At 36.2% G+C, this 24,673-nt stretch overlaps 1 protein-coding gene across 1 annotated transcript; it reads left to right on the top strand.

Annotated features, from left to right (window-relative positions):
• Positions 1-4,785: 4,785 nt before the first annotated feature.
• nrn1a (neuritin 1a) lies at positions 4,786-10,841 on the top strand. The gene is made up of 3 exons (XM_059524269.1): positions 4,786-5,041; positions 7,921-8,065; positions 9,746-10,841. Exons 1-3 carry the CDS (start codon positions 4,987-4,989, stop codon positions 9,972-9,974), a joined length of 429 nt encoding a protein of 142 aa, XP_059380252.1. The 5' UTR covers positions 4,786-4,986; the 3' UTR covers positions 9,975-10,841.
• The last annotated feature ends 13,832 nt before the right edge of the window (positions 10,842-24,673 follow it).

The raw sequence follows: 24,673 nt of genomic DNA, 5'->3' as shown, positions 1-24,673 counted from the left end.
TTTCTAACATGATTAGCATTCTACCAGCATGAAGCTTGCATGATTAGCCAGTAACTAGCATGTTGAAAGCATGATTAGCAAGTTACTAGCATGTTGCTAGCACGATTAGCAAGTAACTAACATGTTACTAGCATGATTAGCAAGTAACTAGCATGTTGCTAGCATGATTAACAAGTTATTAACATGTCCATAGCATGTTTCTAGCATAATTATCATATTACTAGCATTTGCTAGCATGATTAGCATGCTACTAGCATGTTGTTACTGTTTCTAATATGATAGGTGTGTTGCTAGCATGTTTCTAACATGATTAGCAAATCTCTAGCATGATTATATCATTATTAGCATGTTACTACGATGTTATAAGCATGATTAGCATATTGCTGATGATTCAAATAGATAGATAGACAGACAGATAGACAGACAGACAGACAGACAGACAGACAGACAGATAGATAGATAGATAGATGATCCTGTTTCATTTGTTCCTTTATAGTTTTACTTAATTTCCACTCAGTCATGTTCACACACACACAGATTCCCTCATCCAAGCACTTTACATATACCTTACATTATGACATTCTCACACCCCATTCCTTTTTCTTTGTTTAAAGTTAATAGTTTTTTGGTTTACAATAAAGTACCTTTTTCTTTGATTGGCCTATACTTGTTTGTGTCCCCTCATTGTTGCCACAGGCTATGAGCCAGCCTGTGACAATAGATAGATAGACAGATCAGTTATAAAAAGAAAGCACACTAAGTCAGATCAGACTGAAGAGCTGGGTCGAGTTTTGTCGTTCTAGTTTAAAAGCTCTAGAAGGAGTAGTTTTTACTCTCATAAGAATAATAATAATAAGAAGAAGTAGTTTAAATAGCAGATCAGTAGGTTGGCTTTCTCTAGCAAAATAAATCAGTGATAAAATCATGCACTGTGAACTCGGCAAGCAATCCTGAATTCCTAGAACAATTTAATGAATGCATGTTTCAATGACAAAATTTTCTGTTTCTTTCTGGCATAATTATACACTGAAATGGACTTTGGCACTGGGGTGCATATGATACGCAATGGTTCAGGTGGGGTTGGCGCTAACTTAATTGAGCCAGGTTGGCGGGATGCTTTTATCAAAAAAGACTTACAAATGTTCCTGTGGCTCAGTGGTAGAGCATTGTGTTAGCATTGTAAAAGGCTGTGGGTTCATTTCCTAGAGAACACACATACTGATAAAAAGAATAAAATAAAGTATAGCGTGAATGCAATGTATGTCTTGTTTGCTAAATGCATAAAAGTAAAAGTGCTAAAACAAGCAAATGAAGACAATAAAATCAATCAAAATCAACAAAAGACTAACTATATGCAAGTGCTATAACGAGTCCTAGTTAGCATATTATTGTAAATTATATAATAAATAAAAAGAAAACAGATATAATAGAAAAAGAATAAAGCAAGCTATAGTGTCAGATGCCTTTTTTGCTTTTGTTAACTGAATAAATAAAATAAAAAGAAAACAGAATAAAAAAAAATAGAAAAGCTAGTGTAAGTTTTTTTTAAGTAAACAGTAAATCAATAGAGTGCAAGTCTAAAATGTCTACTTTCTTAAAGAATAGAATTAGAATAGAGAGTTAGAATATGAAATAAAGGTGTAATAGATGTGTTTTAGTTGATTCTTGAACATGGTTAAGAACTCAGCTGCTGGGATTGAGTTGGGCAGGTCATTCCACCACGAGGAAACATTTAATTTAAAAGTGATTTTGTGCTTCTTTGGGATGAACAATAAAGTGTCATTCACTTGCAGAACTCAAGCTTCTAGAGGCACATACTGTCAGCCTGAAGTAGTGAATTTAGGTAAAAGGGTGCAGAGCCAGTATTGGTTTTGTAGGCAAACATCAATGTTTAAAATTTTATGCGAGCAGCTTTTAGTAGCCAGTCCAGTGTGATGTGCATTATTTTTGGAATATTAAAAATTAATCTTGCTGCTGCATTCTGGATTAATTGTAAAGGTTTGATAGAACTGGCTGGAAGACCTGCCAAGAGAGCATTGCAATAGTCCAGACCTTTCAGAACAAGAAAGGGACTGATCTTCTTGATGTTGTTTAAAGGACTGGGCAATTTTAACAATGTGGTCTGAGAAAGTCAGCTGAACATCAATCATAACTCCAGGGTTTCTGGCTGTTTTATAAAGGAGTTATGGTTGACATGCCTAACAATATGGTGAAATTGTAATGAAATTATTGGTTTGATGGAACCACATGCAGTTCTGTCTTGGCAAGTTTGAGTTGAAGGTGATGGTCCTTCATCCAGCAAGAAATGTGTGTTAGACAAGCTGAGATGCGAGCAGCTATCGTTGGATCATCAGGATGGAATGAGAGGTAGAGTTGAGTACCATCAGCATTGCAGTTATATGAAAAGCCATGTTTCTTAATGACAGAACCTAATGATACCATGTTGACAGAGAAGAGAAGTGGTGCAAGAATTGAGCCCTGAGGCACCCCAGTGGTTAGATGTTGCGATTTAGACACCTCACCTCTCCAAAATACTTTTAAGGACCTATCTGAGAGGTAAGACTCAAACCCCTGGTGTGCACTTCCTGAGATCTTGAGAGGATCTGGCAGTTAACTGCGTCAAAAGCTGGCAGTCTCGGTTGAATGTCCACTTCTGAAACCAGACTGATTGCTGTCTATGCAGGTGGTTCTGTTTGACAAAAGGCAGAGACTTCATTGAACACAGCTCATTCAAGTGTTTTTGCAATGAAAGGAAGAAGGGAAACCAGTCTGTAGTTCTCTAAAATAGATGGGTTAAGGGTGGGAATAGCATGCAGCATGTACAAAAACAGCTAACAGTCCATGTAGCCTCATTGAATTTAATATATAAAACTATTAATGAGCTTTGTTTCATCATATTAATAAAGCACAGAATTATTCACTCTTTTCCTTGCACTTAATTATTGTGATTAAAATAATTCCATATAGAATCTGCTTTGCCTAATTTCACAAAAGAAAGGAAACTCTTCTGATGCAATTGGTGACTTGCCTCATTCGCTCCACTCCCTCCATATTAATGAAACATGGTTTAGACAGCATTCACTGCATCAGTGTGCTGGAATACCCCCTTCTCTCTCTTTCTGTCTCTCCTGTTTTACCCAAACCCTCCCCACGCCCACCTGAATGAGTCACCACGGAAAACCATTAAACAGGGATTCCCTGTTGAAATAACAGTTAATTTAACTCTGTTCGCTCCGGATTTTTACATATTCCTCTAAGACGGGCTGTGTATTATTTGTATCAGCCAAAATATTTGCTTTTCTGATCAAAGGGATCACATAACCTAGAAATCTTATACTTTTCGTTGCACACCCTCGCCACAAGATGGAGACAAAACATGTATAAAAACCTATGATTGTTTGGATCCTATGGCATTCTCTATAAATTAAATCCATGATATTGCATCCCTCCCTGCATTGCAACAAACTATGCAGGCTTTTTTCAGTTATGCAACTGCTTATTGTTCTCGAAGGGTTAAACGCACACATTTTCACTAATTATAGGCTAATGCTAATACATTTATGTGACATTCAGTTTCAAGATTTACGTGAAGACAAATATAGAAAATTTATTAATTTAACTATATCAAAAAAGTAAAAGTCATCCATACTGTCAATGAAAAACAAAAATCGATCAAATTGTGAAGAATCCTCAGGGCATCCGCCTCCTGGGTTCTGTTTAGTCTGGACCCTAAATGAATTGTCAGGGGACATAATTACCCAGCAGTGAGGAGCACACGGTTTCTACTCACTTGTCGGATACTCTTTCAGTTAGAATGCCCTAGGTAACTTTTTAGTATTCTCCTCCTGAAGTCAGAGTCTCTGAAAAAAAAAATGATGTGCATCAATACTCAGTACTCACTGGTTGTCTACAAATTCCACTATTTCAGTCAGTGATACAGACATCATCTTTCTCTCAGCTGTAACATAACTCATCTCAACCCATATAAAATAACTGATAATCTTTCATAGTAACATATTCCAACTTGTAATTTATTAGTATTACTCAGTATGTAAAGATATGGCAACATTGACGTTTTAATACAGTGCTAGGTGTCAGAAGTTCTTCATGAGCCATTCACGATTCTCAATAATAATAATAATAATTCTGCCAGAAGTCATCAAAACAGTTCAGTCTGTTTAGTTTACCTCAATTCACCTCAGTCAGATCTTGAAAACCTTGCTGGAGTATTTAAGTCATGAAAAAATCCTCAATAAGGATTAGTTATGCATTAATAAGACTCAAAATAAAATGTGGGCACTTCATTAATCAAACTGTGTTATAGCGCCAACTAGATCTGCACGCTGCAGGTTCGCATTTCAAATTATCCTACAAATCCATAATTTAGCCTACTTGATGTAGCCTACATACAGTAACTTACATCACAGTCATGTCATTAAGAGGAGTATGGCCTAACCAACCTCAGGCAACCCATCCTCATCGCGCACCGTCAGTCTAGCAAAATTCTTGCTATCAGTCTTGGCACCCTGGAGCAATGAAGTCTGCACGTGTATCCTTATATGGGTCACGGGTCCACGTGTAAGTTTCACTGCGTGAGGGTGGATAGGTGAGACCACCGGAGAGCAGATATATGCGGACATCTCCGCAATCCCTGAAATGCCAGTACAGTGCGAGAGGGGGAGAAGGGGGCCAGCCCGGTCTAGCAAATGAGAAAATAGAGAAGTGGGGAGTCCGACGGTGAAATTTACGTCAAGCTTGAGATGTGGGCGTGAAGAAGGGAGAGAAAAAACACGAGGCATTACCGCCTTCTCTTAACGGGGTGCACCATTTCACTTCACTGCGCCACATCGACTACGGGAAAAATCACAGAGTTTCAGAATAGCTGCGTAAACTAAACAGCGATGTTCAACGCTCAGTTTTGGCAATATTTTCTCCTCACAACTATCTAAAATTGGCATATACTCCAATGGTTTTACTGGACGTAGGATGGGATTAACTTTGTCTGGAAGATATATTTCATTGTTTCTTGCTGTTCAAATAGGTAAGTCGATTATGTCTGTCGTATATTTTGGGATGGTCTGACTTTTAGTTTTTTGAATATCTTTTTCTTTTATATAGATACGTATAAGTTAACGCTTATAGGCTTATTCATAGTTAAGGCTATACTGAAGCCCGTAAAGGTATGATATATATATATAGCTATATATATATATATATATATATATATATATATATATATATATATACACCATTTTGTTATATTTATAGAGTGAACTGGATAGAGAACTGGATCTTGACTAAGAGAGTGGAGAGTGTTCCGAAAAAAAAATTAAATAAAGCTAAGTAAATCTTATTGGAGCAAGTTGGTGAAAGTGTGCGACCTTTCCCGATCCTCTACATAATAATTTATTATATATAAATAATTTATATATATATATATATATATATATATATATATATATATATATATATATATATATATATATATATATATATATATAATTTATTAAAATAATAGGAAACAGGAAATACGCATTAAAATGATTGAATGGACAGATTTGGCTTGCAAACAGAGAAGGTTTTATACATGCATCATCAGTTTTATATGGTCCCATGTGTCCCTTTACAAATAACGCAGTAACCACAAAATACCATTTAATTATAATTTAGCCAAAAATAACTGGTGGGCAATTGTTGTTTTAGAATATACAGAACATAACAGGTCTTGTTTATTGTGCGTTTTTTAAATGTCTTTCAGGGCTCTGTAATGAAAATTGCTCGTTGTGCTTTAGGATGAAATCAGTAGCGATGAACTGGGGTTGTTAGTGAAAAAGCTGGTGCCATTACCCAGCTGAACTATATTCATTTGACTTCACTGAACAGATTATGCAGTGCCAGGTTGACACCAGTACCGCTGACAGGGTCTAGTAAAGTGGTCGTGACCACTAGTACAGTAGGATAGGTGAGTCTAGCCTATATTAGAAGCTCATTTGTTTCTAAATATAGACCATCGTGCCTACAAAGAAAAATGTTTGTTCGTAGTCTTACGAACTCAAGGGAAGGGAGGACTTAAATGCATTTTAAACATGAAAGCATAGGCTACATCCCAGTAATACATGGCTTTCCAAAGCATGCTGTTTGAGCATCTTTGTATTTCGCATATCCGCCATGTTGGTCTGAATAATTCAATTATTTTAGTACAATTGCACGAAACGGGTTATAGAGAGCATAATACACGGCATCGCATTTAACGCCTTTATTTTCGCTCAGTGTGATCTGTTGAAGGAATATGTTTGTAATGTTCAGCATATGCGATTCGTGTAGAAGAGAAGGGCGATCTGTCCGTGAGAACACAATTATAGCCTGATAATTCGTTATGCAAGCCCTCAACGGTGCGACATTACTCAGTAACACTATGTGCAAAGAATCGATACAATAATTTTACTAATCTTAAGTGTGCTTTATCAGTTCAGTATTTTGTGTCATCCCTGGATGTGTTCATTGAGTTATTTATCTTGTGGGTGATAAAGAATGAACGAAACGACGTTGTGTTTCAGCTATACAGCATCAACCAACGACTTTTTACGATTTACGAAAAATAGATAGCCTACATAAAACAGACATGATTGCTATATTTTCATTTTCGTTATTTATTTTTTATTTATTTATTTACCGTATAATGCGTGTAGAAAAGAAAATTGGAATTTACAGTATATAACGGATATAAAATAATGTAGGATCATATAACGTGTAGTGCATATAATGTGGGGACAAATATACAACGTATAATGCATGTAATATAAAGTAGGTAGGCGTACACATGTACTGCATATATATATATATATATATATATATATATATATATATATATATATATATATATATATATATATATATATAATGCAGCATAGGGAAATACAGACTAGCATGCAATAGCCTACATTTAATATAATGGATCATATGCATGCATGAAATGCATAAAATATAATGCAGGGACACTGCTGGCTAGAGTAGGCTCTATAATGCACATACAGTGTATCGACGCAAGGCATGTACTGCATATAACATGCTACAAGTATAAAAAAGCATTTGATACAGCCTAATGAAAGGACATAATCTGAGCTATATAGTGTGTGTACAATGTGTGTGTAATAGGATGTGTGCATCTTGCCCATATTCCTACAGTGGTTAAATGGGCCCTTCTGATTTGGAAAGTGAAACAACTTCATCAATTCAAGAGATCTCGCTGTTTAACCAACCTGAGAAGAAGCCACTGGCGTTTTAAGGTTCGTTAAACAAAGGGAGCTGGTCAATTGATCAAGTTGTTACCTCCCATTCCATTACCCAGTCCCAAATGAAGAGGGCAGGAAACAAACGCATGTGTGTCCAGATCTTCTCATTTTCCCTAATAGATCTGTCATCAAAAAAAGAGACTCTTTTCTAGATGTGTAAAAAAAAAGGGGGGGGGGGATACAACTCACTCAGAATGAAAATCTCACCTCACACAAGCCCACACACCCCACCCTCATGTAAACCATTACATCATCGTTTGTCCACACGCCACCATCATGCTCAACACGCATTATTGTGTTGAAGTGTTTTGTCTTAAAATCGCTTCGACTTTATGTATTTATTATAACTAGAATAATTAAATAAGATGAGTGTACAGAACATTTAAAGGCTGATATATATATATATATATATATATATATATATATATATATATATATATATATATATATATATATATATATATATATATATATTATAACGCTATTTGGAAGATTCAACATAACATAAAATAACATAAAAACATAAAATTGTTTTTAAACATTAAAAAAATAGTTTTTATTCAGTATATTATTATAGTATTTAAATTAGTACATATTATAGCATTTATGCTCATTTCTCGTTTTCCAGCCTATCTGCTGCAGGCGGTTCGAGCGGCTGGGAAATGTGAAACAGTGTTCAAAGGTTTCTCCGACTGCCTGCTTCAACTGGGAGAGAACATGGCCAACTATCCACAGGAGCTGGACGAGAAGGAAAACCTTCAGACCATCTGCACGTAAGGGAAACATGCATACACACCGCAGATGAAATGCGTGTGAGAGAGTAGGGAGGGAGAGAGAGATAGAGATAGAGAGAGAGAGAGAGAGAGAGAGAGAGAGAGAGAGAGAGAGAGAGAGAGAGAGAGGGAAAAAGGGAAATGGCGAGAGGAGCCAGATGGCACAAGGGGCCGCTTATTTAATTCGACAGCTCCATGAGCAGAAATAGAGCCGTGCAGGCAGTACGCACTATTCACATTTCACCAGTTAATTACAATTAGATGAACCATCTCTACACGCCAAGGCCAAAGGTCAACATCTATAATTGGATCGGATCCGGAGGTAATGCACGATTATTGTAAGCGATCCGCCCTATAAAATAACGGGTTCTTTTACAGTGTGACTGAGCGAATCAAAACGGAACAGTATCTTATTACAGGGACTCATATTATACTTCCCTTTTTTTCGATATTAAATCTGCCTGTGGCTTTTTAATTCATATACAAAGCTCATTCACTTCTAAACACTCAGGTTATTTTTTGTTATTTTATATATATATATATATATATATATATATATATATATATATATATATATATATATATATATATATATATATATATATTTATTTATTATTTTTATTTTTTTTTTACTAAAAATAGATGCATAGTCTATACAATTACTTGTGCAGTAAATGTTGATACTACATGCATTTTCCATATAGCCTAGGTTACTATAGGCCTACATATCCTTTAGTAAAGCAATTTATTTCATTAAATTCTATTGTATTCTAATTTATTTGTAGCGCGGCTACTTGGGACCATGCGCCTGTTCATTTGTAGATGCAGAGTTTAGAATGTGGGTGTGTTTTTCTGAAATAAATGAATAAATGATAGGCTTGAGAGTGGGATAGAGGAAGGGGGTGGGGCGCAGGAGGGGAGAGCGGGAGAGATGGGGAGGGCACTTGAAGTCACGTGATACAGAGACTTTCCCTTTGGAGACGCTTTACAACTCGGGTTTCCCTCGTGCCCTGTCTCCTCCTTCACGTGGCTACATAAGAACTCATGCATGCTATAAAATGCATCCTATGTTAGAGTTTCGAATAATGTCATAATTATATGGATTGTATTGCCAATATATAGCCTATATATTTTCCGGTTAAACGTTTCTTTAAACATTAATGTTAGCTTTATTTTGTTAGTAGCCTTCAAATGAACTGAATAATTCAAATTGAGATGAATATGATATATAATGTACAAAAGTGATGTGGATTTTCTAAACAAAATACAATACTTAATGTTATTTTAGTAGTGTTTAAAATGCAAATGAAAACGGAAGTTTAATGCCGTCAAATAGCCTAAATCCTTTTGATTGACATAAACGCACACACCAAAACTGGCGTTTTTAAATTGGAAGCAAAATAAATGTCAAAATTGCTTTCCACATATAAAATATTTTCAAAATGGAATTTTAAAAAGAAAAAAAGAAGAAAAAACGGTTTCAATTTCCACAGAATTAGGGCAATAGCCTACTTTACAAAATAAATAAAGACTTTAAAAAAAAAAGTTTAGTAATAACATTAATAACAAAGCGACAATGTCACATGCTCGACTTGAATATGTTAATGAAAAGTGAAGCGTGCCTCAAATCAGAGATGAGTAATGATTTCTTGCTTTGTGTTTGAAATATTTGATTTGCAGTTACTGGGATGATTTCCATTCATGTGCGACCACTGCTCTGGCAGACTGTCAAGAGGGAGCCACAGATCTGTGGGAGAAGCTGAAAAAAGAGTCCAGAAATCTGGACTTTCGCGGCAGCTTGTTTGAACTGTGTGCGTCTGGGAACGGCGCGAGCCGATCATCGGTTCCCTTCGGCCTAACGCTGATCCTTACCGCACTGTCTGCGCTCCTCACGTGGATGCAGTTTTAACCTACGAAGAAAAAAGAAGAAAAAAATCAAAGAAGAGAAAAAAAGAAAGAAAAGAGAGAGTAAAAGACCAGACAAACCATCAACACAATAATAAAACAAATAATAAGTAATGACGATCAAGATTCATCCTCACCCAAATGGATTTATATACCTATTCCATCTGAAAAAACAACAACAAACAAACAAAAAAAAACGTTTTTTTTTGCAAGAGACAATGGCAAGAAGAGGTCTTCTGGGAATGCTCAAGCACATTTGCCTGACTCTGGGTCGATTTCATGAAATATTTATCAGATATTGAGTTGAAATGACGGCCTGAATTTCTGAAAGGTCCTGGTTAGAAGCGTATTTTATAACATTACTGTCTGTTATGAATGAATTATTACTGTAGGCTGTTCACATTCTCAACGGCCATCATGCATTATAGAAAGATAGGAAATATTCTCCCACCCGTTTGTTTTTTATACGCTCTTTGTGAATATTTAGTTTTTCATTTATCAAATTTATTTTAGTCAAGCCAAGTATATCGATGATGTGTGAGGGGTTAGAAGGTTTGCTGACCCACCAATCCAGAGAAAAAATATATATAAGAAACGACTCTAATAATAACGATAGGCTTTAAATACTAGCCTAATCATTCTGATAGTAAAAATTAACCTATAATAAATAAACCTCAGGAATGATTTAGTGGCATACAAGAGAGCAGAGAATATATATATATATATATAAGACTTTATTAAGGAACAAAGAGGTGTCAAATGTAGCCATAAGAGGCTGTGAGATAGTTCACTGTTCCCATTTTCTCCCAAAATGCTATTCTATTCCATTCAAAGAAGAATTGTCTCTTTTTATGTAGGACACATAACAGTAGCCTATAAAGGTAACACTTTACATTACAGTGTCCATGTTGCAATTAACAAATGTGTAATTATAAGCAAGCAGCTCCAGAAAACAATTATACATCAAGTACACGTAGTTCTTTATTATTATTACGCAGTACTTACACTGCAACGTAAAGTGCGGCCTGTATTTCTCCCAACATTATTGTAGCACGACAGTATCTGGACCTTGACATTAATAGTTGGATGACGTGAATTTTGCTAGCTTTATTTGATGTTGCCAAGGCATAGACCACGTTTCACTGCCTTCAGAAGGTGTGTATTTTGTTTGTTCGTTCGTTTGTTCGTTTCTGGGGATGTTGCATACGAAATACCTGAATATTCAAAACCATACAAGTAAATAAGAGATGTATGTGAAATGAAAAGAGAGATACTTTAACCGAACCCGTTTTAAAACAGATTGATTATACAGGTATATAAAATAGACTGCTAAAAAAAGTATTTAAAAGAATTAAATAAAAAGTTACTATTTGAAAGAGATTTGTGTTGTTGTTGTTGTTGTTGTTGTTGTTGTTGTTTTATTGATGTAGCCTTTGTGGTGGTTAAAATGCATCATATAAAATATATCTTATCGAATACAGCATAATGCATATCGGTTATGCACAGCATGAATAAAAGAGGCATTCATTAATGATGGTCAAAAATACAAATCAAATTTCTAAGGCGTAGGTTCAACACACGTGAGTTTCTCTTCCAGCTCCCCAAACGGGCGTGAACGAGCACGCAGGCGCGCGAGACTCTGTCGACTGAAGACGTATTGTTCCATTATTAATAAGGTGGCAGAGGGAGTAATTTCATATTGATTCCCCCGCGCTCAGCGCATTTCTGCAGCATATGAGGCTTGTCTGAGCGAAAACAACCTCCAGATTAAAAAACGATAGTCGAGGGGAAAGTATTTATTCTAAAACGCATTTTAAGAAACATTAGTCTATCACGTTTCAAGAGGCTTTACGGCCTATATATATATATATATATATATATATATATCTATATATATGTATGTATATATATATAATTACAACATTTAAAAATAATAGCTATCTCCCTTCTGTAAATAAAAATAAATATTCGTTATTTCTTCAATAACTTTTACATTTTATTTCGAATTCTGACTTTACACAAAAAAAACGGAGAATATGCTAATTAATTTCAATTTAAATCTTTTTTTTTCATTAATTGGGTTTTGGAAGCACTTCTGCATAATTTTGCACACAAACCTGAATCCAAACCAACATTAAATCGAGTTTAACGTGGTTTAGAGAATAGGCTAACCGTTTAAATTCTTTGAAATATGCACGTTTTTACATTTTTAAAAAGTGAAAAGAAAACTAGAACTGGTAAGCCTATATTTGACAATAAACGCATTAAAGCTACATTGATACGATAGATAAAACAAGAGTGTTCTGTTTTCGCTTATTTATTATACAGCTCTTCTGAAAATCTATATAAATCAGACTTTGTATAAAAAACAACTCTTTTTGATACATTGAGACATAAACAAGCTTATTTGGAGCAGTGGTAAACTGAGCACTAGTATTCTCCCTGGAGGTGTGAGACTGCATGAATGGGACTGAAGTCCTGGAACGCATTTTTTATTGCTCCTTTTTGAGTTTGAAAATGAGATTGGATTTCATTCTGTCCCTGGAAGGCGATGACGATTACATTTGTAATCTCATTAAAATGCATGTTATTCTGTTGCTTGCACTGAATAGATTATCCTCCACAGATCTTTGTGCAGTGCATAGAGGTAAATTTTTTAGGTAGTTAAAAGAGTTTTTTTTCCAGTTCTGCAACACTCACTGGATCATTTCCTAACCTCGCAAAATGAAGAGGCTATACTGATTTTGACATTTAATCTTTAACAAGGAAAGTAGAAGACATTCACACTCACACTGAGATGGCTGGCTCCCCTACAGCTGCTCCACAACGGACTATGCATGACCATTTTTCAGGGCTGGCAGGCTTGATCAATGTGCCCATGCCAAAGCCAGGCAGACATGGCACTGCTTGTTTAGCTGTGCCTTTTCTCACAGTGCTGTAAGCATAAAGGCAGGGCATTACAGTCATGCAGAGCATCATGGAAAATTAGATTTTTTTTTTCAGCATCACAGTCAGCTGGAGTGGTTTGATCCACAGAGCAAAGATAATAATTTTAGGACTGAAAAAAAGTTTGAAAAAGACCCAGCATTTCATTTTGATGCTGATCATTTAATCAGTAAATCAATTAATCAAATGACCTGGGATGCATTTCCCAAAAGGATAGTTAGCCATCTGGTCGCAAATTCCGCTGTTGGTGTTTTCCGAATCAATTGCAACTAACATTCTCAGACAACATCACAAAATTGTGTTTTAGGATCTGCTTTTACCCTGTGGTTTGTTTCTTAGAATGGTATTTGGACTTAACTAGATCATGCACTTGGCTAAAATAAGCAAGCTACATGCCGTACAAACATAATTCAATCAATCTATGTCTTTGTTAGGTGCAATGAAGCACCATTTTATGTGCACTAGATTTAGATGGGGAAATCTGAAATCTGACTTAGCCTGTTCTGCAATATTGTGTTGCACTTTCACCCATTCACACATATGTCTAATGGGAATGCATATTCTTTGTAACCTAAATCGAAAGTCTTTGGTAGTTAGGCCTACTGGGAAACCCTGTGACTTTCCCATAGACTGACAGGTAAATTACACTATCGAGGTCCAGAAAAGTATGAAAGACATCGTCAGAATAGTCCATCTGCCATCAGTGGTTCAACCGTAATGTTATGAAGCGACAAGGATACTTTATTTTTGAAGAAAACAAAAATAACGATTTTATTCCCTTTATGTCCCTCTGCTTCACCATAAAACCATTTTAGCGAATATCCACTGAACGCAAACTATTCTGTGTCAGCCGTGCTGCACGGATGCACTGTTTTTGTTCATATTATAGCATAAATATACGTAGAAAATGTATCCTTGTGTCGCTGCTGACACAGAATAGCGTACACAGTTTGCGTTCAGTGGATATTTTCCAAAATGGTGCTATAGTGATGCACAGAGGAGAATATTTTTTGAATAAAGTCATTATTTTTGTTTTCTTCATGTACAAAAAGTATTTTTCGTCACTTCATAACGTTATGGTTGAACCACTGATGGTAGATGGACTACAGGTGCATCTAAAAAAAATTGAATATCATGGAAAAGTTTATTTTTTATTTTTTTTTGTAATTTAATTCAAAAAAGCTAACTTTATTATATTCTAGATTTATTGCACATAAACTGAAATATTTCAAGAGTTTTTTGTTTTAATTTTGATGGTTATGATTCACAGCTTGGGAAAATAAAAAATCAGTATCTCAAAAAATCAATAAAAAAAAAAGATTTACAAAACAGTAATGTTCAAGATCTCCAAAGCAGGTTTAATTATGCACTCGGTACTTGGTTGGGGTTCCTTTTGTACAAATTACTGCTTCAATGCGGTTTGGCATGGAGGCGATCAGCCTGTGGCACTGCTGAGGTGTTATTGAAGCCCGGGTTGCCTTGATAGCGGCCTTCAGCTCCTCTGTATTGATTGTCAGATGTTACTTATCTTCCTTTTCACAATACCCCATAGATTCTGTGAGGTTCAGGTCAGGTGAGTTGGATGGACAATCAAGCACAGTAAAATCATGGTCACTGTGGGCATGTCCTAAAGTCCTGCTGCAAAATGAAATCAGCATCTCCATAAAGCTTGTCAGCAGGTGGAAGCATAAAGTGCTCCAAAATCTCCTGGTAATCTCTGACTTCAGAAACTTCACACTGGACTTTGGATTCTGTGCCTCTCCAGTCTTCCTCCAGACTCGAGACCTTGATTTCCAAATGAAATACTAAATTTACTCTAATCTGAAAAGAGGACTTTGGACCACTGAGCAACAGTCCAGTTTTTTTACTCCTCACCCCAGGTGAAATGCTTCTGACGTTTTTTTCTTGTTCTGGTTTTGGCTTGGTTCCAGGAATGTGACAGCTGTAGCTCTTTTCCTGAAGACGTCTTAGCGTGGTTACAAGTCAGTAGTCTTTTCCATAATTATGGTTGCATATTCTAAACTTGCCCAAGAGGTACCCAGTATTTATTCTCAAAATTAATCAAACTAATCAAGCTCAAAATGGAATATTCAAATGTTTTAAGATACTGAATTTTTAATTTCCCTTAGCTGTAAGTCATAGCCATCATAATTTAAATAAATAAAAAACTTTTGAATTATTTCGGTTTGTGTGAAATGAATCTAGAATATTGGAAAGATGGCTTTTTCTTAAATTAAATTACAAAAAAATAAATACCTTTTCCATGATGTTCCATTTTTTGAGATGCACTTGTATTCTGATGATGTCTTACTTTTCTGGGGTGCGTTCTCCGAAACTACCTTAACGCTACGTCGTTCTTAAGTTGTACCTTAAGAAGTACCTTATCGTTAATACGTGGTTTCCGAAACCTTCTTAGTTAAGTATACCTTCTGTAAGTCATGCGTTCGTAAGGTTGGTCTGGAGCGCTCTTAGCTATACCTTATCGCTGCTTACGGTTCATACCGCTAGTGGCCACCACTACGCAAAAAGATTTTTTACATCGCAGTTTAATTACACATAGAAAATTTTATATGAACTTTTAATATAAAATCTGATTTAGAATTAAAATTACATTTTTACTTTACTTTAAAATTATACACATAAAATACTTAAGTTGTTATAGCCTACACCCAGTGTATGGAAGTGTTTTCATTAATAAAGTTTCCATACACTAATGGTTGTTAGCTTTTTTAATTACTATCCTAAGGCACATCAGCTGGCGAACCATTTGACAGAAAAGGCTTAGGAGTCTATATAAAGAAAGATGAGTTTAAACAAACTTTATAGCTATGGCAGCGAGACAGCGAGTACTTGTTTTAAATCAAAGACGGCGGCGTCCGCGGAGCCAGTTAGTGTATGTCAACTACTTTATAAGAGAACATTTTAGTCCACTGACTACCATGTCAGAAGAGACCATTGTAAAAAAAATTTGCCTGCCACGGGAGCAAATTCTGCAGCTCTTGCATCTTGTTGGCCCAGATTTGTCAAGACAAACTCGACGGAGCTACCCCCTCAGCCCCGAAATTCAGCTGCTGGCGGCTCTTCGTTTTTATGCTGTGGGGAGTTTTCTGGAGGTTGTTGGGGATGGATATGGGCTGAGTAAGACCTCAGTGTGGCTGGGCGATCTCTTTTTGCCACCTGCTTAATGCCATTAATAGTAGTTAAGTGGTTCGAACGATTAATTTGCGACAAAGTTCCCATATTTTCAGGTGGCGAGTAGGGGTTGTTTACACGTTTCAACTAAAAACGTAAAACATTTTAACGTTCCTTTAAACAGCAACGGCATATTGTTGACCCAAACGGGTTTTAAAGTGCAAGTTTTTAAAAAGGATACCATTATGTCATATCCATGCTCATTTGTGAAAACTATGCTAATTGCCCATGTGTATTACATGTATTACAACGTGGCATCGCCAACTATTGGTTTAGCACTGATAATGTTTTAAGTCATTTTCGCAGATCGATCTGAATGGGATCATCTGATCATCTGTACTTAAAAAGGAATCTATCTCTCTGTCTATCTATCTATCGTGGTGGAAACATAACTGGTTACATTTTATAATATATATATATATATATATATATATATATATATATATATATATATATATATATATATATATATATATATATATGTATAAGTGTGTATGTGTGTGTGTGTGTGTGTAAATAACTATTCAGCAAGTAAAGCAGGGACCCACTTCTTAATTTGTAACATTATCCTTCCAATTCAGAGGTCTTTCGTGGGAGGTTACTAATGCCATAAAGTTTCTCCTTCAGCAAATAAATCAAGAAATTAGAAATTATTGTTGGCTTAACACCTTTTAATAGCACACATGCCTCATCATCTCACCTCACACTGTGCAGCACAGTAAAGGGTCAAAATCAAAAACCCAAAGCGGTTTAGTTCAATGGTGAGTTTGTTCAAGCTGGCCATTTCACTGGATCTGGGAAACAAACACATCATTCTAATGTAATTACAAGAGCTGTGTAATCCAACAGTACCTATTAGTGCCAACAAATAATGAAAGATAATTTATTAATAATTTAAATAATAAGATACATAGAAGGTGCACGGTGTCATTCACACAAGCACTAAACACCATCATGGTGAGACTCATTTAACTGAAATATGCAATAAACATTAATTTAACAACATTTTATGTAACATACAAACCTAATAAACATAACAGATGAGAAAAAATTAAGAAGAAACATAGTTATTTCAAAGAAAAAACATCAAATTCAAACAAAATTTGAAATGCAATGCAGAGAATTCTGGGAACGTAAGTTTACGGTTTTTCCCTGTAAAGTTTACAGGAAATTACCGTTAACCAGTAAACAGATTTGCATTTTCACAGTTTTTTACAGTTAAAATCACAGTAATTTTTTACAGTGTGGGTAACTAAACTTAAAAATCATTGAAATATGTTTGGTTACGGGTCAGTCTTACAGAGGGTGTTTTTCTGCTGAGCTTGGACAAAATATGTTCATTTACTGCTTTCTAAATGCACATCTCAATTTGACATAGTTTGGTGAAGATGGATTGGTTGACACTCAGACTCATATGATGAGCTTGTATAATGCACCACATGGATCCCAACCTTAATGGGCCAAAATTGGATCATGTAGGGGTGGAAATTGAATTAGGGACCAAATCAGCTGTAGGGACTACTTGCACACATTGTTCTCTCTTCTGGCTGATGGTGAAGATTTGCTCATCAAGTGACAATTACATAAACATGAGTTTCACCTCTCTACAGCTTTGCATTTTATAAATAGACATATTTTCATCTTTGCCAAAAAGATTGGCAACGACTCATTGTGATGGTTATTGATTTCAGCTTTTCTGTTTCTGAAATCAAATGCCTTTATTACATGGCGAGTAAACTGCTTCTCCACACTTACATTTAAAGGTGAGCCCCTTGACACGATGTCTATGTTGTTTGCAGAATTCATAACTATCATCTAATACTGGAGGAAAAAATGGTCCCGGACAGGACTTCATTGCATTTATTTCCTCCTCTAAACTTCTTTCACATGGAAATTAAGCCATAAAGGCTAAAGGACCTTGAGCAGAAAATAATCATTTAGCAAATGGCAATTTCTCAAGACTTTCAATTCCTTGTTAAATCAAAGCATCAAACTTTAACACTTGCCAATGTTCCACAAAAGAAAAGTCAGTGTCCTGCAGCGGCTGCAAAGAAAAATTATTTTTTAGAGGTTATGGTGATCTATTGAAAGGAAGCTTGTATAAACTGTAGGAAAAAAATGTAGTGATGTATGTTTGATTAACATGAAACTTTTCTCTTGTTTGTCAAACATACAGAGTCATTATAGCCACCCAGAGACATTTGGTTGTGTTACACACATTTCTCATTCATGACTGATTCAGAGTTCACCACAATTTATGATTATGGTCCCTGTTCCATAACCAAGATTAAAGAAACTGCTAGAGTCTGGTGATATTTCATTCAGAAGAATGGATGCAGTTTGGAACCAGAAGAACAACACGACTGCAAACAGTTCAGTGAACAAGTTCATACTGATTAACTTATTTTGTCTGGTTTTGCTCAGTCAATGAAAATTGTTCCAAATAAACCCATTGCAGAATCATTGCAACACACAGTAGTGGTATTTCCTTCCTGAATGATTGTGTTTTTGAAAAGTGAATGATTCAGTGAACAAGTCAGCCATTTGTTTTTCTTTGAAATGAATCAGTTGAAATATTGATCCAGTAACATATAAAGACAGTCAATTGTTTTATTCCTCAATGAATCCGTGTTTTTGGACACATTAGTTGAGTGAGTGATTCAGTGACACACTCATAAAGACAGTCAATTAATTCCTGAATGAATTAATGGTTTTGAACAATTGGTTGGGTGAGCGATTTGCTGATTCATGAAAACAGCTTCTTATTATTAAGAGAAATAGGCAACTTTATCTCAAAGAGAATGAATAGCTGTATTTATACAACGGTTCCTTATTTTCCCATTCTTGCAGAATACAATTTAGTCATAATTTATATGATGAGAAAATTTGGGAGATAAGTTAATAATCATACACATACCATACATCAGATACTTCCTATAAACATATAATCCTACACCCACTGGTAAATCTCAGTGTTGCCAAGCCTATGGTTTTCCCACCTAATTGGGCTTCTTTTATACTGCTGTCGAGCTTTTATTAGTCTGCAGGCTGAAGCAAAATCCCCTGCACCTCCTGGTGGGACCCCCAGAAGCAGGTTTTGACCCCCTGGAATGCAGTTTTTATAGCCATTTCCCCCTAGAATCCAATTGGGCTGGTTTTGTTACACAGACCTGGCGACCATGATAAATCTGCAGAAATACCCACCACTACTGCACAGACTGACAGCCTGTCTAAAACAACCTCTGATGTCACGGATTGTAGAATCAGGACTATTAGAATGTTTCTCAGCCAATCAAATTTGAGAATTGTATTGTGTATGTAATAGTTTGTTGTATAGTGACTCATAAAGAATGTAATACATCTATAATCCTGATGTCTCATTACTAGGAACTAAGTGCAAAATGTACTCTTTTAATGTCTCCCTTTACAATACCGAACTTCTGAACTACAGATGCTTTTTTGTATCCACTTTGTGGTGATGATGCCTAAAACATAAATCGATTGTCTCACCTGTCTGCAGCTGTGAAATAAAGGTGCTGTTAGTCTGGAGTTCTGGGCCTCTGTGCAACAACCAGCCCATCTGCTATTGGAGGATCAACCGAGCATTATTTGGTATCCTTTCAAGTCTTCTCTGGGCAGCCAATATAAAATAATATTGGCTTGGTTTCACAGTAAAGAACAGCTTAACTGCACCCATATCATATTTCTGAGCAGACAGTGCCCACACAATTCACATCCAAGAAGAAGGCAAAAACAAAGCAGACATATTTAAAGAACTTTAAAGTAGAGGGTCAAACAGAAATTATTGAAAGAGAAAGTGAAATGCTATTATGTAGGGAAGAGGAGGGGTGGAAAAAGACAGCAGTGAAACATGAGGAAGAAAAGAAGACAACTGACAGAGCAGAAAAAGTGAAAGCAGTAAATGGAGACAACAGAAGGACAGAGAATGAATGGCTTTTTGCGAGAGAGTCAAAGGAGAGAGAAACTGTGAAAGGAGATTGAATAGAAAGAAGACAGAGGGAAGAGAGGAAGTCAGACTAATTGCCTCAGTCCTGGATCTGCGCCCGTCAGATGCTGTGCAGTGACATTAAAATTGATTTCTTTTCAGCTACGGATCACCTGCGCTGCTGGAGAGAGATCACAGACGGCCTGCCAGTGCGAACCTCGGCTCCAGGAGCCGCTGATGCAGGAGACACGGGGTCAGATCGCCGGCCATTCAAATGTGTATGTGAGGAAGTTAGTTGTGCCCTTTATGCTGAAAGACAATTAGACCTGAGAAAGATTGATCTGTAAACAGAGAGACGGACGGACGGACGGACAGACAGACAGATAGATAGACACAAGCATTTTCATCCAGACTGAAATCATATAGATGACATCATCTCTTTCACAGATTTGCGCTCTCACATTCCTCTCCTTCTCTTCCTCCAGTTTTCTCCTCCTCCCTCCATTTCTCTCCTCTTTCTACACCATTTTACAGTGATAACTAGATTCGTCAGTTGTTTCTGATCTAAAATTCTGTGGCCGTACAGAGAAAAACGTCTTCATCAGTTTCTATCAGATGTGAGCTTTGCAGTGAAGCAGGCTTCCCTTGATAAGGAGACTGTAGCTCCTGCTGGAGAGAGTGTTGCACCACCTCCTAAAAATACCTGTCCTTAATTCTCAAAACCCAAACGGAAACACAGAAGCACTGATTAGATCTCATCTAAAGCTGACATTCGCCAAAATGAGCTGCCATCAGTGATCCTGGCTGTTTCTTTTGTGTAAAAGGCAAATCATGAGAAATTGTTTTCACCAGGCTTGGATCCTGTGAAATTTTCAGGTACTAAATGCTGAATATCCCATTTAGTAAATGTCTGTCTGCAGTGTTCCTGATTTTTAGAGTTGAAGTAAATTTCCTACTTTTGGGTATTACTAATCTGTTTGATTAAATATCGGTTTTTTAAAAATTAAAGTTTATATATATAATCTGATATTAAACCTAAAGAAATATAAATTTTGCTCACCCTCAGGCTATCTGAGATGTAGATGTGTTTGCTTGTTCATCAAACCAGATTTGGAGAAATTTTGCATTACATCACTTTCTCACTGATGGATGCTCTGCAGTGAATGGGTGCCGTCAGAATGAGAGTACAAACAGCTGATAAAAACATCATAATAATCCACAAGTCATCCACACCATTCCAGTCCATCAGTTAATGTCTTGTGAAGCCAACAGCTGCATGTTTGTAAGAAACAAATCCATTATTAGAGCATTTTTAACTTTAGGTTGTTGCATCAGACTAAAATATGGATCCATAATCCATAATAACACTTCTTCCAGTGAAAAAGTCCATCCTCTGTTGTCCTCTCACGTCAACATCCACCAATATATTACATTAGAAATGTATTGATCTGCTTTGCTTGTAAAAGTTGCTTGATCTGTGCATATATCTAATAGATAATATTTCAAATGTTTTGATAGATGACACATTTGATACATCATCAAAGCATGATGGATTTGTTTCTTACAAACACACAGCTTTTGTCTTTACAAGACATCAGTTGCTGGACTGGAGTGGTGTGGGTTACTTGTGGATTATTGTGATGTTTTGTCCAGTTTGGACTCTCATTCTGACGGCACCCATTCACTACAGAGCATCCACTGCTGAGCAAGTGATGTAATGCTACATTTCTCCAAATCTGTTGTGATAAACAAACAAAGTCATCTACATCTTGGAAGGCCTGTGGGTGATTAAATTTCAGCTACAGTGTAGTGCCCATCAAACCCCGAACCTAGATTCTAAACAAAATTTTGGCTAATTCAGAGGGGAAATTACTGAACCAATAGCAGCAAAAATGCATTATTCATGCTGTGATCTACAAGCTTCAATTCTCTGCCAGTCTGGTAAATATCTGAATGCATTTGCATTTCTAAAAGCCCCTGGGAATAAGGAGTATGCCTTTGGTCCCCCTGCCTCAAGGTGCTGTTTGTAGTTTTGGTTTGAAAAAAACATTACCACATTTGTTAAAGAAGATATTAAGTTTCAGTTTAATACCTTTTAATGTGAGATAATGCTGTTTGCAATTAGGATAATCAGATGAGAAACGAAGGCTGATGTCAAAAAATCAGTTAAAATGTCAAAATCCACTCTAGAATGAACATATATTTCATGCAGCAGCTGCAAAGAACACATTTTCAGAGGAGCAATAGTGATTATGTTATGCTTTAAAAAAGAAAGCATATAAAGAACAAGAAAAAATCCTAAGTGGAGCTCAGTTTCGAACACTAGGAGATGTGTAACATCTGTTCGAGATGTAAATCCAAGCTGGGTTTCTTTCTGGCAACCTAGCCAGATTGGACATGAGCTGTATTTCCATGGCAACCACTTTGTGCCACCTCGGTTGTTCAAATCTGGTTGAGTTTCATGCATGCTGGCATGCATGCATGCTCCGAAGAGTCAATCTTCAATACTCTTTATGGCTTTACTACAACAGAGCACGTGTCTTCAGCCTCCCTGGAGAACAGCTTGATTTCGATTTAAACAACAAGACTTGCATGACTCAGTCTGAATCACTGAGCAAGGATTCAAATACTACTCCCACTATTTGAATGATGCTCATTGTTTCAAATACTAATCATAGCTTAAGTCCCTTGATTCTGTCTCTGTTGTCATGGACATCTGATCAGATTTACCTCATTTGACTTGTGTACAGTGAAGTAATACTTTCTCTATTTGAACTATGTTTATATTTTAATAATTTTTAAGGAACAAAGTACTATTCCCACTATCTGAATCATGTTTAATGATTCTAATGCTACTTCCCCTATTTGAATCAAATGTATTCATTCAAATAGTACTACCCCTGTTTTAATCATTCACAGTTATTCAAATGCAGTGATTCTTTATGCGAAGTAAGTTCAATTATTTGAATATTATTTTCACTTGATTTAGTCTACTGCCTATATTTGAATCACAAGCTACTTCCTTTTCTTGAATTAAGCTCAAAGATTCAAATACTAATCTACTCCCACTATGTGAGTCATGTTCAGTGATTCAAGTGCTGCTTTTCTTTATTTGAATCAAGTTCACTGAGTCAAATACTATCCTAACTCTTGAATCATGCTCAGTTATTCAAATTCAGCTTCCCCTTTTTGAGTCAAGGTCATTATTGAAATACTAAGCTACTGTGTCTATTTGAATGTTAAATGATTCAGATGCTACCTCCTGAATTTGAATCAAATTCATTCATTCATATTCTAATCAATCATGATGGATCATGTTTAATGCATGAAGTGCAATCAGTCAATTTATTTATTTTACTTTTCCGATTTTTCTTTAATTATTCAAATTCTATGTCTCCTTTTTGAGTCACATTCAATGAATCAGATACCATTCCCACTAATCTGAATCATGTTCAATAATTCAAATGCTTCCCTCTGCTTTTGAATCAAGTTCAGTAAAGTATATCCATATCTCTATGTTCCTCTCTGAATCTTGCAGAAACATTGCTGTATACTGTACTGATAGCAATTTGATCAACACTGATTTCACTTGTACAATCCCCCATTTGAATCATGCTCAATAATTCAAACACAACTACATTTAAATTAGAATTTTTCAAAAATGTTTTAAGAGTCCCTTTATAATGTCTTAAAGTCCTATTTTTTCAGCAGTGGATTCTGCTCCTGAAATATCAACAGTATTCTGTTATGGCATATTATTAAAGAAATGATAGAAGCAGATGTCATCCGCAGCTCTCACTTGTGCGACCAAGCAGATGGGGACTTACAGAGCAGAATTTGCTGACAATGGCAAGGACCTTATTCTTTGAGCAAGCCCCTTGAGGTTTGGAATAAATTTGATTTTCTTTTCTATACATATTCACAGCCCTCTCCACACTCCAAACGCTAGCTTGGTTTAGAGATGCGCTCATAAAATCTGAATACAACAGCATGACGAAAACAGCATGCACAGGATTCTTGTATAATATTCTGCCTGACACCAAGGCCCTATCATACACCCGGCGACGCCAGGCGCAGCGCATGTGTGTTAGCTAGTTTCAGTCCGGTGCCGTTCGCATTTTCCCGTCCAGCGACACGTCGTTTAACTAGCAAATGCATTTGCGCTCATTTTGCGCCCATGGGCGTGCTGGTCTAGAAAAGAGGTGTGTTATTTAAAGAGCGTAGCCTACACGCTGCTTATTAAACACAGGGACACAGCAGCACACAAACATTAAATATTAAAAATTCAAGGATTGCAATGTATAAGATTTTTTTTTTGTAGGCTAAATATATATATAAATGCCTACATGACATAATGAATATTCATCGCATGTGTCAGAATTAGGCTATCTATTTGCTCGCACATGAGCAGCTCCGTTTCATCTCGGAGACGCGTTCTGTCTTTGCGCTTTCCAAATTCCGCTGTGTTAATAGCAAATCTGTCATGGCACGAGCGCAACTGGCTCTTAAAGGGAATGGAAGAGGAGACTCTGATTGGTTAAATGTTTGCATATATATATATATATATATATATATATATATATATATATGAGCATGAAAAACATCTGATCATGCTGACA

The sequence above is a fragment of the Carassius carassius genome, chromosome 35, assembly GCF_963082965.1.
Source record: "Carassius carassius chromosome 35, fCarCar2.1, whole genome shotgun sequence".
Taxonomy (NCBI): domain Eukaryota; kingdom Metazoa; phylum Chordata; class Actinopteri; order Cypriniformes; family Cyprinidae; genus Carassius; species Carassius carassius.
The sequence above is the reverse complement of the archived record's forward strand: the minus strand, read 5'-3'. Positions and strand labels throughout refer to the sequence as shown.